Here is a 15,431-nt window from a genome sequence, read left to right as displayed (position 1 = left end):
ATGAGCCATAATATTCAAATTATTAGGGTTTATTTATTTTTTTATTTCTGCTTAAGAATTTCTTTTCTTAAGTGTAAATATATTTAGAGCCTGGGTATAACTTTTCCGCGGGCAATAACTCGTGATGCTATAAAAGTTTGATTAAGATAAAATTGGGCTATGGATCGGAAAGTTCCATACGGCACGAATGATGGAAAATCTTGCTCGTCCATATAAAGATTTTTCATGGTGTAGTTGAAGTTCTAAAAGAAACGTTATGATGTTAAAATATCTTTAACAATATCCACACTTACCGCTTTGAGGGGACACTTCAAGTTAGAAAATCTTTTAAATGATTTGGAATATATGTTCACTAAACGATTTTTTTGAATACTTTCGAGTAGGGGGCAGGCATCTAATCGACCGTCGTATAACTTCATTTCTTGACCATTTGGCTTAACGAAATCCAGTACGTTTCGAGCATCCAATTTGTTGACTTGACGATTTAGCAGCATATGACAATTAACAAAGCTGCAATTAATACTTTGATCGACTTGGCAACCCAACGTATCGATGGTCTTAGTATCGAAAATTTTAGTGCTGATACGATCAACGACTATTCGAAAGTTTCGCTGCGTTGAGTCCACGCAATTTAAAATTAAGAAACAGTAAAGCCAAAATAAAGTGTCCATGTTAAACCTCTAAACTGCAATGCTCGACCACCGCTTAATGATTAATTTTCCAACCGAATAACCAAGTAATTTTACAGAATTCTCGAATTATATTTTGTCTAAACAAATTTATTTTTAAGCTAGCTGTCATTATTATTCATTATGTTCCTTGTAATCGATTGTCGAATTAAATTGCTAGATAGCTGCAAGCAAATAAAATTTAAATTTAACTTGATGACTACAATGAAAAAATGTTAAGAATTTCTCTAATTAAATTTGCTCCATAATTTTAAAATTTTGATACTTTAGAGGCTAACAATAAGCTTTTTAACCCATTAATAAATATATGAATGTTGATTTTAATAGGCATATGTATAAATGACTCGTTTATTTGAATTTTGCTAAGATTAAATCTTCTTTTTGTTATATTAGAAGCAAGAAATATTATTGTAAGCTGATACCAAAGTAAAAATGCAATCATGGGGCTCTTTTCGCATCGTTGAGTAATATATACAAAATTCTATTCCATTTTCAATTCGTCTTGTATGAAAGCACTTTTCCCTTCGTCACAATTCGCAGTGCCAATCGCTCTTGAGTAAAATATTCGGTGACAGTCCGAAAAGTTCCCAAAGGAACAAACGGCGGTAGATCCTTCTCATCCATGTGCCAATTTGTCAACGTATAGTTAAAGTTCTAAAAAAGAAAATCATTTCTTCTTACATATTATACAGTTTGATATGTGGTTATCTCACCATTCTTAGAGGACAAGTTAGATTTCCATGTATATGCTTTTTAAAACTCTTCACGTAAATCTTAAACAATCCATTTCGGTGTGAAGTTTTTAGGAACTGACATGCATCCAAGCGACCATCATATAGCTTTATTTTCTTCTGGTTGGATGTCTTCCAGAAATCCATGGTTGTGTGCATTAGTATATCCTCCACATCAGACTTCACTATCATCTCGCCGTTAACGTAACTCCGATTGTTCAGATTGACGATTCGAAAATCTATATGCTGTATCAAATCGCGCATTCTATATTTAACAGCAAACTCATCCATCTTTATGCGAAAACTACGCTCCTCACACTTTAGGCAAATGGGGCTGCCAAACCACAGTAGCCAAAACAAAGTAGACGTGGCCAACGCGTTCATTTTAATGACAGTCGACTGCGATTAGGAGAGCTGAGGGCACAAATATGGAATTATGGTATATTCATAAAACGAGCCAATTAAGAACTCGTTGCTTGATCATAAAATAATTAGTATAGTTTTAGTAGAAGTGTGTAAGAAAAAATACACAATTTTGTGCATCCGAACCAGGCTATTTTAATTGATATTCTTGTATAATACTTTGAACATAATAAATTATTGATGGTTTTTAAAAACATTTTTTACATATCAAGTGGATTGAATAAAATATTGCTGTGTTAATAATGTAGTAAAATGGCTGGCTATTATTTATATCTTTAATGTTTCATTTTTATCTAAGGCTTATGATCTTGGCAATATTGCACCATGTGCTACAACACGTATTATCAATCGTTGTTGGTTAAAATATTCGGTGACCGTGCGGAATTGGCCAACAGGAGCAAAAGGTGGCAACTCCTCTTCGTCCAAGAACCAATCATCCATTTTGTAGGTCAAGTTCTGAAAAAAACATAATATATTTATGAAAAGTCCTACGATAATTGAGTGAAACATACCGCTTTAAAGGGACACGACAAAATAACATTGGAATGTTTCTTAAAACTCTTCACATAGAAGTGGAACAGTTTATTTTTGTGTATAGTTCTGAGTATAAGACATCCATCCAGTCGAACATCGTACAACTTCATTTTAGTTTTGGCATTTGGTTTCCAAAACTCCATTACAGTGCGAACATTCAAATCTGCAACTTCCCTTTTCAGTTTCATCTCGACGTTGACGTAGCTTCGATTATTCGCTTGATACAAATTACAATCCATCTTTTCGAAAACGTCTGGCACCTTATACTTGATCGCAAACTCATCAAAGAAAATCCGTAACTTGCTATTTTCACATTTAGCCACGTCCATAAGGAAGTAAAGTCCAAATATGAAATACAACGTTTTCATGGCTATTGTTTTACTAAAATGCCTTTTGGTAATTCTTTTCAACGCTCAATCAGACATGTATTTAACGTTTTGTTTAATTAAAGATGGTTTCCAATGATATTATTTTAATAATGATGAAAAACGCTGGGTATTTTCGATTTTAAGTCATTATAATGATTGAATATTGCTGTATTATTTCGTTTGTTCAAGCGGTGAAATTAAACACCAATCGACTGCACATGCGTTATTATTAAATAAAATATGTAAATAAATATAATGGAATAATTTGGACAATCATAATGGGCTTTCCATACATTAGAATAATGTATTCCAATGCTGCCAAAGTCATGCATGTTTCAATTTATGAACCATTCTTGCCATGCCCGTCGATTGGTTAATGTGACAGTAATTATCGCAGTAATCGAACCGAATCCCCAATATGAAAATTATTTTTGGGCTTTGCACATAATTTCTTTTCTTTTTCTTTTCTATTTTATTGAAAACGAGCAAATAAAGATATTTTAGTGTTAACGTTTGCTGAGCAATCGTCCATCAATTTGCATGTGGGCTAATAGTTTGGATTTGTGCTTAAAGGACATTTTCAAGCGATAAGTGCACTCCGGCAGTAGATCTGGCAGCATGGCCTCGTCGATATAGGCCCTATGCAGGGAGTAGTTAAAATTCTAAAAATAAGAAAGGATTAAAAATATTAGAACAGTTTCAATAAAGCTTAAAACATGGTAACAAGCTAAGAATGTTCATTAAGTATCGAAAAGCGTGCTACACTTTTGATATATATTTTTATCTATTTAAATTGATATTCCATCTATTGATTACTTTCAACTCACCGGCTTAAGTGGACACTTGGGCTTGGTGTTCAGGAACTCCGCATAGTTATTGTACAGCATTCTGATAAACTTATTCTTATAGCCATTGTTGAGGACCGAACAGAAGTTGAGCTGAACATTATATAGCCGTAGTTCCGGTCGCTGAGGACGCGTAATGTCCATCGATGAAGTCAATGTTAGATCATTCACCAATCGATTAATCATCATATGGCCAGATAGATAACTGCGATTGCCATCCTGTTCGACCACCGCACTCTGGGACAGGAACAGGTCTCGATCGTCGACAGTGAAGGTGAAGCGATCGACGAACACCACATGGGCACACAATGAGCAGTTGATCAGCGAGCTGAAAACGAGAAGACGCAGCTTGTGGAAAGACATTCGGAAGACGGTTGACTTGGCCAGTGGATTACAGGCTGGCTACGAAGCAACTACTAATGGGGGATTCCATTGTGCTCGTAATTATGAGCTGACGGAGCAAAGCCTAATGGCTTTTTAAATGGTGTCGTCTGGTCTAAATTGCCGCAATCTCTCAATATGTCAACAATACGTATTCATATACACATAAATAATTTTTTCCATGTTACTTTTTTTCTTCGTTCTTTTTGGGTCTTTGAGTCGCTTTCAGATGTGCAAAAAAAAAAAGTGTATATGCCTGCACTCAAAAGTAAAATGAAAATGTTTCACGTATGGAAAGATTGAGTTGAGAAGGCGGCTAAGTACACAAAAAGAGTAAAAAAAAAAAGAAAGGCATCAAAAAAAAGGGGGGAAAAGAAAGCGAAACGCTTTTTTCTCGACCATAATGATACTCAGTATTAAATGAGATATGAAACTTATGTATGATAGGAAAAGGCATAAGTCAAGTTAAACTAAGAAGAAACACAGTGACATTGATGAGTTCTTTTAAAAAACATTAAAAACAGATATTATCTTAACATTTTAACATTTTTGTAAGATTTTGCTATAAATTAAATTTTAAACTATTTTAAATAATGCCATTTCGATACGTGCAACAATAGTTTCGTACATGATGTATGTACATATATAAACTTGTAAAAATCGATTTTCTATAAACGCTTTTTCGAATGCTCGCATGTCGAATACACCCGTTCATATCTCGCCATGTTCGGGGCCCAAAACGCGACCCCAAGGATGTCAACAGAAATGTTAATAACACCAGCGCTGCCGCCGACACAGTCGCCTCGCCAACCAACTGCAGCTGGAAGGATTCAAGGATGGGGCTGGCGACAAGGATGCAGATGGGCTGGGCTGGGCTGGATTGCCTGGCTACCAACAGCCCCACAGCCCGAGCAAAAACAGTGGCCTTAAAACAGAGAAGCAATGCGCACCGGAGTGGAGCGGAATGGAGTGGTGTACGGCAAAGTGAGGCAAAGTAAAGACGAGCCGGGCATCGCAAGCGGCCCAGTCGAGTGTAGTTCAAACATCACACCTACCGTCTGGGATCTGGAGAGTCTCGACGCGTCTGCGGATGCTGCTGTGGTCCATATTATGTAAACATTTGCCGGGCTTAAATCTTTATTATTATTTTCCTTTTTTTTTCGCTGCATTTACCTCCTGTGCATCCCAGCTGGTTGCCATCGCAATCCTCGTGGAGTGCGTGTGGGTGTTTGCCAGCTTTTTTCACGGATTCCTAACTCGGAGATCTCAATCGGAAATGTGTGCGATTTTGCAAGAAGTGCACTTGTAACATCATTTTTGGCTTACTCAGTTTTGTAGCTCATACAACCAATAGATTCTATACTAAAGTATCTGAAGGATTCACTTTTTGCTAGCTTAAATTCATATTTGCTCTTCGTAATAATGCATTTCTATTGAAGCTAAAGTATTGCTCTCAGTTACTTTACTTACTTGCTGGCATATAATTTGTTTATTCAATTGTCTGCAGCACTTGACTGGAAATTAGAAATCAATATCCTTTGCTTTCAATACGCCTGCTGAGCTGCGTAGCGCGATGACCTGTTCTTTTCGCGGTGAAGAAAACAAACTAATTTTCCCATTTTCATATACCAATTTCCCTAAGTGACCAATTTGTACGAGTGCAATTAACACAACCCATCCGTGCTCATGGGCCACTGGAAAATTCTTCTAATGGCCAGCGTGTGCTTGGTAACAAACTGAAAAGATTGTTGCGTTGCATTTTAAATATCAAGGTGTATATATATTATGCAAATTTGTGCAATTTTCATTCAAGCCTACATATATGAAGCTCTGCGAAAACCACAACGCCAGAGACCTTAATTAGTCTTTGTGAGCGTGTGAGGCTCATTTCATATGCAAATTGCAGTCGATTGGTTTCGCATTACATAATTAATAATTCAATGAGAATGCTTGTCAATCACACGCACGACTACGCCCACCAAGAAAACCATCACAAAGGCTGGGACATTTCGAAATCAAAGTAGGTATCTTGTGGTTTCATTTTTAGCAACTTGAGGTTTAGTTGCACAATGCGCAGAAAGAAACTAGAAATTCATTTTAAATGCCCATTTCAAAGGCAAACTTTAAGCTTTGACGCACTGCTAAATTCTAAAAATATGGCAAAGTAAATATAACATCTATGTCGAAAATTTGCTTACATCGTTACAGAATCTCCAAGTTGTGTGTTGGATAGGCCAAAATGAAAATGGCCTCTGGTCTGCGTATATACATAGATACCAATATCTGCGTCATTGCCGATGCCTATTTGGGCCTATTTGTGCAATCAATAAATTTTACAGTCGAATGCACAGGTGGTGGCATCAACAATTTACGCATCTATGGGGCGCCTCTGCAGTTGGCACCAAATGGGAGTGGCAGCCCCAAAGAAGATGCCCAGAAATTCCGTTTGTCGAAGGCAAAATTTATTAACATTTTCCGATCATTTTCCGCTCGTTAAACTGTTTCTCGTTGCAATGGCAATAAACAAAGTTGAATGTTTAAATATTCCCCTTGATTGAACTATTTCTGTGTGCAATAATATGCGAGCGATTTAAATATTTATTAGCTAACTATGGCCAAAACAAGCATTACAGTGGCTTTTGCAGCTGAGTAGTATTCAGTGCTTCGCCGAAAATCCAACGTCTCTGCTGCAGACACTCGTTAAAAATCACTTAAAATTCCATCATCATAAATTTGTCAAAAAATGTACTCGCTTGCTGTGTGAGCGGAGCTTTAACGTGTCGACATTGATGCTGTCTTTTGTCTACTATCGCACTGCCTTCCCCGTTCGGGATTAGTTTTCCGACCACCACAATGGTTTTATTTTCCATGCACAACTGTCTCTTCAAATTCCGCTGAAATTATTGTATCAAATTGCCTTGCCAAGGTCGTACGAATGTTAAACTTTCAGCGGCTCTTATACGACTTTAGATACTTATAAACAATTGTTTCGGTGCTGAAAAGTAAAACATACTTATTTGAGATTAAATTTAAAATATTTTTCATAATATTTTAATTTGTATTAGTTTGTAAAAAGAAACGACAAAAATATTGTGCAAGCGAAGCCGATCTATTCCTTTAAAACAAATGGAGAAACACTATTCAAAAATTCAAATAAGTTGGAATTTTGTTAACCTCTTGCAACAAATTGTCCAACACTGTGAATTCATGTTTTAAAAAATGTTATACGTGCAGTTCCTGCGCTGAAAAACTTGAAGACAAATGAGCTTCCCTTTAAGACCGACCGTTCGCCGTCTAAGTTTTCTTATGACAACCTTTAGTTTATTACTTTTGCTTTATGTTTTCGTCTGTTGGCCGAATGTTTTATTTTAGCGGCCGTCGCAACAGCAGGGGGCAACTTCCATGGGGCACAAACACACACACATATATTTACTGGATAGCCCGAATTTAACAGCTTTTTGTGGCAAGGTCTTTTTGGCCATGGCTCCATGGTGACTTCAATTTTTGGCAACAGAACGCAGCTCAAAACTTGCTGCAACGGCAAAAAAAAATAAGAAGCGGAGAAGAACCGAACGAAAAACTCACCCAAGGCAAAAAGGCAATAACAAAATATTATTATCAGAATCATTCATCATGTGGCTGCAGGCAATAAATTTTGGGGCTAGCTTCCAAATGCAACAACAACGATGTCAGTGGAGCCCAGCAGAAGAATAACTACAATAATTGTAGCAGTTGTAGGTAGTTGAGTAGGTAGGTAGCCAGCTATCCGGTCTTTTGGCTAACTGTTAATAAATCGCAGTGCCAGGCAACACAGTTAGCACAGTTAACTGTGGGCCAACAGCAGCTGCTGATGTGGCGCCACCTACCCCCAACCGAAGTACCACCACCACCCCCCCGCTAGTACCGCCCACACATCTGAGCCCCACCGCAGACGCATAAAAGTTCGGGGGCTTTAGCCCCGCAACGAACTTTAACTTTAAGCGAGGCGTGGCCAGAGCTATAAAGCATTAACATAAAACTCCCAAAAATACAAAAGAGGCAAAAGAAAAAAAAAACAAAAATGGTAAGACGAAATGAAAATAGTTACTGCTGAGAATTTGCCCTGCTTTTATTTTAGGAGGCAGTCAGCTGCTCAGCCAAGCTGTAAATTTGCGCATTACTTAAACGATTTTCATCTATTCGGAATTTTTCTTCATTTTGCTTGACAACGACGAACGCAAGAAAATTTGCACAAAGGATCGGAAAAGGCATGCAAATTAAAGTACAAAGTGAATTAAAGAGCTTGAATAAGTACGACCTATACAATTATTAAATTATTATATTAAAGAACGATAATGAAAGCGGGGAATTGCTGTTCCGATAAAATAATCTAAATTCTCTTGTGCATATTGCCATAACTTTGCTTGCGTGATAATAATATCATACGTGCACTACTTTTCTATTAAAGTCTATAAATAAGTGATATCAGCGTATAATGATACGGTTAGCTCTGCACAAAGGGAAGTACATACAATGATTATACATATAGAATACTTAGTGCAGCTTAAATTTAGAAACTGCTGCAATAAGTAATTTACTAGGTTCTTCAAGAGCAGTCTGTCTACCTATAATATTCAAATGGACCTAACCAACACTTGGCTTCCTCTCATTTGCAATTGCAACCATTCGAGGCAGTTCCTCTTTGAGACACATTTTGCAAATTGCATTTCATTGTTCCACTTCCTTCCCAGCCAGTACCGTTCTCATTTGTAATCATTATTATGGTCAAAGTAAACGAAATCGCCAGCTCCGTAGTGCCCAGCATCATAATCAATTCAGTTGGAAAATGCATTTCCCCCATCCCCTGCCACACAGCACTCTGATATTCGCGCTCATCGTTATTCTCTTTGCCACTTGTTTGATAAATAATTGTGCGTCGTTTAGTAGGTACATACTCGTAGTACACCATAAACATGCAAACTTAAGAGCACATTGTATATATAGTTCGTTAATAGTCTAGTGACCACATGCTGTGCTCCGCAGCAATGCCGCTCCACCTCGCGTCTTCCTTCGGCTAACGGTGCATTGGGGCAACCGCATAGCTATAGTGGCCATAAGCTAGGCCATGTACTTTGAAAGCCCCATCGCTGGGCCCTGACCACATCATTGAATGCAAAATGCGAAATGCAATGCAAAATGCAAAATTCGAAATGCAGAAGCGGCGTAATTGCCACCGCATCAGAGACCCAAGCTGAAACCAATAAACCAGCACACGTCGATTAGTTGCACATGAGTGCGGCAACATCGGGTCTGGTCGTCAGGTGGTCGAAGCCACTTTTCCACCTCCGAATTGCACCCTTGTTACTGGCGGCTGCTGGCCAAGACTGACCGTCGTCGAAGCTGCAGACAGTAAGACCATTTAAGCCACGTCTTAAGCACGCCGGCTTTAGGCCATTCGACCTTTTCGGTCGCATTCATGTCCAGCCACAAAGCTTTGTTGCCTTAGAATGTCCGTTGAAAACGTTGTTGAAATATGTATCTGGCATTCACTTTATCAACTAAAACAACCATTTAAATATACTATTGTCATGCTGTGCAGTTGCGTGCACAGAATGTAAATTTTCCCGGTATTTAGTGCTCAGTTGCAAAAAGTTTGTCGTGAATTCATGACTTCCATTAAAGTAATTTCAAAAAATAATCTTTTATGTGTAAGCTTTTATATTGTGTGTTCGCAAAAACAAAAATTTAAAAATAAATAATTTACATTTGTTTTTATCATTGTCAAAGCGAAATTAAATTTTAAGAAAAATACTAATTGTTGATTCATTTCATTTGATTCGATTTTCAAGTAGGTTCTGATTGTATAAATTTTCAATGATCTTGTTAATTTCTTCGATTTTTTAACCTGCCCGAAAACACGGAATGTTTAGAGCAAAGTGTTTGACCCACGTTAAAGTGTTGACCCATGTTAACCCAAGCTTTAGTTTAACCGACAGTCCGACGGTGTCGCCTATCTTTAATGGATGACGAAGGGGTTGAGTGGAGTCCGTGGGGGGCGTTTTTTTGCACCATCGCCCCCAAAAGTCTGCAGTCAGTCTCCTCTACGGCTAACCGAACCCAACTAACCGGCGATTGTTCATTTGGTATCGATGAGGAGCTCCTTCACCGCATTCCATGCGGCTGAAAAGCGTAGAACGGCCATGAATTTTGCATTTTCAGTTCGCGCGTATTTTTAGCTGGGTCCGTCCACTCTGTGCTGGGTTGTGCTGGGCAGGCAACCAGGCAGGCCTGTGATTCATCAAAAGTGCGACGACAGCTGACAGGCCGACAGCTACGCATAGAAATGAATTATACAAAAAGTGGGCAGACAATGGGCCAACACCCCCCTTGGGGAAACACCTGAGGCGTTGGCTAGGAAGACGCGAATTCCGTGCGATTATTTTTTATTAGTTGAACCCGCGGACCAGTTGACAAAAGGCAACGAACGCCGGACAGAAGAACAAACTGGGAAGCAAATTAATCAAATTGAACGAAAATCGTATGCTCTTATATTATATCAGTTCAATATCTAATCAGAAAATACAAGCTGAAGGTTTTAAATGACGTTCATATGGATGAATAACATGATTAAAAGTTAAAAGAGTTTGTTATCTACATGGTCTTAAAAATAGATCATGGCCATTAACCACATCTACGTCATATCTAAATGTATTATATATATATAATAATATAACATTTATGCAACATCTTAAGATCTTATCATGATCGCCTTTGTTTTGATCATGTGGCTGTAGTCCGCTCTTTGATCTTCATGCATTATTGCATTAGCAACCCATTTCCTTATATTCACACGATTACATCAGTTCTATACGGCAATTATTATTATATTATTTCAGTGCGCCGATAAGATGCATTCAAGGTTGAATCTAAAGTATAATGAACATGCAGTTATTCCGATTCTGAAATCGCCCACGCCTTAAACGAGTCGAGGCCTGAATACTCTAAGAATTTAATCGACAGATTTGTACACATCATAAATCATATGTATGTACCTACATACATCACTAAGAGGTAACAGCTGGTGCTTAGACTATTCTCCCAAGTTTTTTGAAACACAAGTGTTCCGAAAGGAGGGAAAACAACATGATGAACACTCCGGATACAAAAGAGTCCACACACATTTTATTTTATAGCATATGCACATCTGCTTCCGACTATAAGTACTTTAATACTGTACATATATACATATGTTGCTACATACATATGTGCTTACAAACATGTGTACAGAATTTTGCAGATCGTTCAACTCAATTTTGATAGTTTCAATAGAAAAGCTTGGCATAGCAACCCCGAAAAATCATACATTGTATGTAGATCGTTTGTTATGCCTCGTCATGCTTACGAAATTACACTGAACAAGTTTCATATTTTACTAAAAATAAAAATTCCATTTTAAAAATGTGGAATTTTTGAAAAACAATTTTTTTTTATAAAGTATGTTTTTATAACTCACTTTAAGAGCTTAGAACATAATCTCTGGAGCTCTTGAGCTGAATAGATTATTATTCTTTTATTGAGACACTTGTAAAATTGTCTGCGGTGTATAGCCACATGCTGAAACATTTGCAACACTGTTTTTAGGTTTTTGGCTTGATGCCTTCTGGCATTTAATTCCCCCGGTCGAATGGTTTGCCAACATTATGACAAAGTTATGATACTCTTTCCTGGGAAAGCACATAAAAAGAGCCAGGCCACCACGAAAGGAAAACAAAGCAGCAAATAAAGCAAAACACCAACAAATACCAAAAAACGTGCTGAACAATGAGTGGTACGAGTGGGGAAACAGTGGTGGAGTTGTGGGGGTTTCGGATTGATTCCCAGTAAAAATCAATACCGATCTATGTATGTATGTATGTGCGTAGGTAGCAACAGACCATTGCTTAAACTACAATATCATTATATTTAAATATTTACATTTGACCACTTATAAGCAATTTAATATAGAGTGATCGATTGTTGATAAGCTGATTAACTTTGAAGAAATCGTTCTGCGCATCCCCAAATGAAATTATCTATGGGTGCCCATGCGAGTTTAAAGACGGCTACCCTCCCTCGCTATCCCCATCCCTTTCGCTCCGCCTTCCATCTCGCTCACTCTTCTAACAATCGCGCCGATTACGCTGTCGCATAACGTTTGAAGATGACGCGCGGTTGTTGTTTTTGCTGCCAACGCCAGACGAACTGGCTCTGCTTTCTACGCTGTTGCACGAGGAGTGGGTGGTGGCGGGAGGTGGCGAAGTGGGCGGTGGGAGGTCGACAACTGAAAAGGTGCGGCGACATTGAACAAGCCAACGAACGAACGGGCGAGTGAGCGAGCGAGCGAGCGAGAGAGCCGAGTTTCTGATAACGTCGTCATCGTCATCGCAATTTTAATTTATGCACAACACACGCACAGCCATCTCACACACACAGGCACACAGCAACCATCTCAATTACGATGGAGATTTTTTTTTTGCTAAAGCTCAACATCTTTTTACACATTTTGCAATTGTTGTTGTTACACTTGGATTCGGGGTATATGAACTCTGCAAAAAGGTTTGCACAGCTGCTAATTTAGTTGATCATTTGATTAGGGCAACAATAAAAAGCAACTTAAACAATATGTGTCGCATAAATATAATATATAAAATAGAAAAGATCAACTAAGAAATTCGTAAAACTAAAACTAAATTAAATTTCTAGAAATCAATTATATTGAATATCTTTAAAAACGACCTTTCTAGGAAGCACTACATCTAACCGTTTCAATTTGTCATCCAGTAGCTTTTTGTGAAATAAGATATTTTTTATTTCATTCTTGTGAAATACGGATGATTCAGAAATGCATAAACTAAAATTGGGAGTGACACACCTACCCGATATTAGGTACCCTACCATGCCCAAACCACACTCAATAAATAAGTAGGTAGTCTAATAATAAGGCAAAAATATTTGCCAAACAAAATTGAGCAGCTCGGTAAATATTATTTAGCCGATAATTGTGAGAGTGTGCAGCTGTCAGATTGAGGCCACTGTGCGAAATTGAGTTCCGCTGGTCGCGCTGCCACTTATGTAAACTGCTGCCCACTGTGCGCGCATTTTGTGCTCTCCGTTTTTTTTTCTCTCACGCTTTTCTCTCTCTCTCTTCCTCGCTCTCCGTGGCTCTCTCGTTACAGCAGCAGCAGCAACGATCGAGGAGGGCGCCGCTGCAGTCGGACAAGTCTGCTCAGTTGGTCGCTGAAAATCGGCATCGCGAGACGTACCGAGTTGGAATACATTCGTTTCGACGGCGGCGACGCGTCCGCTCGTTGCAGTGGCGCATTCATTTTTTTTCGGTTTGATTGATTGCGATTATGAACGAGACCTTAAAACTGTCCGGACTCGGAATGCAGCGCACCAATATCGAGCTCGAGCGGCAGAGGCACCTGGCCAACTGGCTGATGAACAGTAGACCGCACATGCCCGGCGGTCCAGCAGCAGCATCAGCAACAACAACATCAGCGGTAGCAGTAACAACACCCACTGCATCAGCGACAAAGGGCGCAACAACAACAACAGCAACAACTACAAATCCTGGCTCCACAGTGGGTGGAGCAGGCGCTGGCACAGTGGGCGGCAACGGGGTCGCAACAGCAGCAGCAGCGGGCGCACCCAGCAACAGCGTCGCAGCTGCAGCAGCAGCTGCATGTAACGGTAAGCTTAGCGCGAAGAGTGGAAGTTAGTGCGAAGGAGGGGTGGTGGGGAAGGTTGACAAGGCACGCGCTTCAAGCGAGCGTAAGAGAGAGAGGAGAGCGGGAGAGCGCAATGGGTAATTGTTTGCTCAATGACGTCGCCTTTGCTTTTATTTTGTAAATGCTCTGCATTTAGGGTATGGTAATTCAGATCATCCTTATATACACTTTATAATCCTGCGGGGGGTATGGAATGTACCGAAAAGATAAACCCTAATACACTCATAATTTGATTAAACTGAAGACTTAACTTATACCATTTCGAAAATGAAAATGTTTTTTCATTGATTCCTTTAATTAGTTTGAAAAATACAACTTTATGAGACTGAAACAGTAGTGGCACTAACTATTTTCACACAATATAGTATGGTAATTAGGAACAACTGGTTGCTGCTGTAAAATAATGCATTTAATTTTTTACAACAAAGTAAAGCACCCAATTATTTAAAAATGAGTGCATTTCTACGTCATTTTCCGTACAAGGCGCGCCATTACAAGATTTTACAGCACGTAATAAAAGATCCAAGTTTACAACTACAGGTAAACTTCAGTAACTGAAACTCAATAGTTGAAAATATATTTGTGCAATATTAACGAAGTTGTAATAAATTTCAATGGTGTTACAAAGATAGTTCAAAAAAGATTTAAAGTTCTTGATTATCGAAATTGCATCTAAATTAGATAATTCGACTATTTGATAACCAACTGTAGAGGTCTTTGTGAAAAGCGAATCCAAATCGTATAAATATTTATTTTTGTGCAAATCGAATCCGAGCAGAACGTTTAAAAGTGAAAACCGAAACATGTGCTATTTTTATGGCCAGCTAGTTTGGATGGAATACCAATCAACACTCTGAACAATAAAGAGATGAAGTGATTAACATTACTCACTTAAATTATAAAATATATGGTAGATAAGAAGACGACCTAGAAAGACTAATTTTGTCTACCCATTCAAAAATATGAATGGTTCTAAAGAAATCTCGATGTGTAGATTAAGTCATATTGTTTATAAGTATGTGTATCTGCAGTAAATTGCGGTAAGGGTAAGATCAGCAGAAGGGTTTAGATCGAATTGGAAGGGTACAATAGTCTCGTTACCAGAAGCAGTTTTTTTTTCTAACTGGTGGTTGTGTTGTCTGTATGCGGATTTCTGTTCGCAAAAGGCGCGCGCGTCGATTCGCATAATTTCACACGAAACGTGACAAACTCACACCCCCCCTTCACCCATTCTATAGCTTTCTCTCTCTCTATTTATATGTATGTATATATGGCTTACTCTCTCGCTCGCTGGCGGAAAGTCTACTCTGCAATTGATATTTCACGAAAGATAAGAGCTATTTCACAAAACGTTTTAGCCCCTTCCCGGTGTTATGCTGTGATTTCTGCCCTCGCCTGCATTTATTAAATGTGTGTTGTGTGTGGGGCAAAAAATTAAGCCAAATGTGCGCAATTAAAGTGAGTAATGCGCCACCGACCACCAATCAGCGGATCCAAATCGCACCATGGGCCGCATTCGCACAATGAGCAATCAAAAATCGCGATATCTCTTTTTAATTGCAACGCTCGAAGTTCGCTTATTTACTCAACTACACATATGTATTTCTAAAGCAACACAAAAAATCGGGAAAAAAACGAATAAGGCTAAGTGATTTCATGCGGTATTGTTTGGGGCGACAGACAATTGCTTTTTTGGATGTCGGCCCGATAA

The 15,431-nt window shown here is 38.6% G+C and overlaps 5 protein-coding genes across 7 annotated transcripts in view; 1 reads left to right on the top strand and 4 right to left on the bottom strand.

Moving 5' to 3' along the window:
• The window catches only part of LOC117150932, a 41,461-nt gene that overhangs the window by 17,519 nt on the left and 8,511 nt on the right, over positions 1 to 15,431 (top strand). Inside the window, exon 2 of one of the 3 annotated variants that reach the window (XM_033318097.1) lies at positions 13,166 to 13,682. The exons of 1 other annotated variant lie outside the window; for it this stretch is intronic. In XM_033318097.1, coding sequence (XP_033173988.1) covers positions 13,343 to 13,682 — 340 coding nt within the window. In that variant the 5' untranslated portion in view covers positions 13,166 to 13,342. The remainder of the gene's footprint in view (positions 1 to 13,165; positions 13,683 to 15,431) is intronic. One more of the 3 variants, XM_033318098.1, reaches the window with a different exon arrangement.
• Positions 84 to 738, bottom strand: LOC117150939. The gene is made up of 2 exons (XM_033318107.1): positions 294 to 738; positions 84 to 242 (listed from the first exon to the last, which is right to left on the bottom strand). The coding sequence occupies exons 1-2, from the start codon at positions 669 to 671 to the stop codon at positions 84 to 86; spliced, it is 537 nt and encodes a 178-aa protein (XP_033173998.1). The 5' UTR covers positions 672 to 738.
• On the bottom strand, positions 1,155 to 1,930 carry LOC117150941. Its single transcript, XM_033318110.1, has 2 exons — positions 1,403 to 1,930; positions 1,155 to 1,343 (listed from the first exon to the last, which is right to left on the bottom strand). The coding sequence occupies exons 1-2, from the start codon at positions 1,802 to 1,804 to the stop codon at positions 1,182 to 1,184; spliced, it is 564 nt and encodes a 187-aa protein (XP_033174001.1). The 5' UTR covers positions 1,805 to 1,930; the 3' UTR covers positions 1,155 to 1,181.
• On the bottom strand, positions 2,144 to 2,793 carry LOC117150942. Its single transcript, XM_033318111.1, has 2 exons — positions 2,356 to 2,793; positions 2,144 to 2,299 (listed from the first exon to the last, which is right to left on the bottom strand). Exons 1-2 carry the CDS (start codon positions 2,743 to 2,745, stop codon positions 2,144 to 2,146), a joined length of 546 nt encoding a protein of 181 aa, XP_033174002.1. The 5' UTR covers positions 2,746 to 2,793.
• Positions 3,009 to 3,953, bottom strand: LOC117150938. The gene is made up of 2 exons (XM_033318106.1): positions 3,573 to 3,953; positions 3,009 to 3,407 (listed from the first exon to the last, which is right to left on the bottom strand). The coding sequence occupies exons 1-2, from the start codon at positions 3,951 to 3,953 to the stop codon at positions 3,252 to 3,254; spliced, it is 537 nt and encodes a 178-aa protein (XP_033173997.1). The 3' UTR covers positions 3,009 to 3,251.

This window comes from Drosophila mauritiana, chromosome 2L (genome assembly GCF_004382145.1).
Source record: "Drosophila mauritiana strain mau12 chromosome 2L, ASM438214v1, whole genome shotgun sequence".
NCBI lineage: Eukaryota > Metazoa > Arthropoda > Insecta > Diptera > Drosophilidae > Drosophila > Drosophila mauritiana.
Note: the sequence above shows the minus strand (reverse complement) of the source record. Positions and strands in the feature narration are given on the sequence as shown.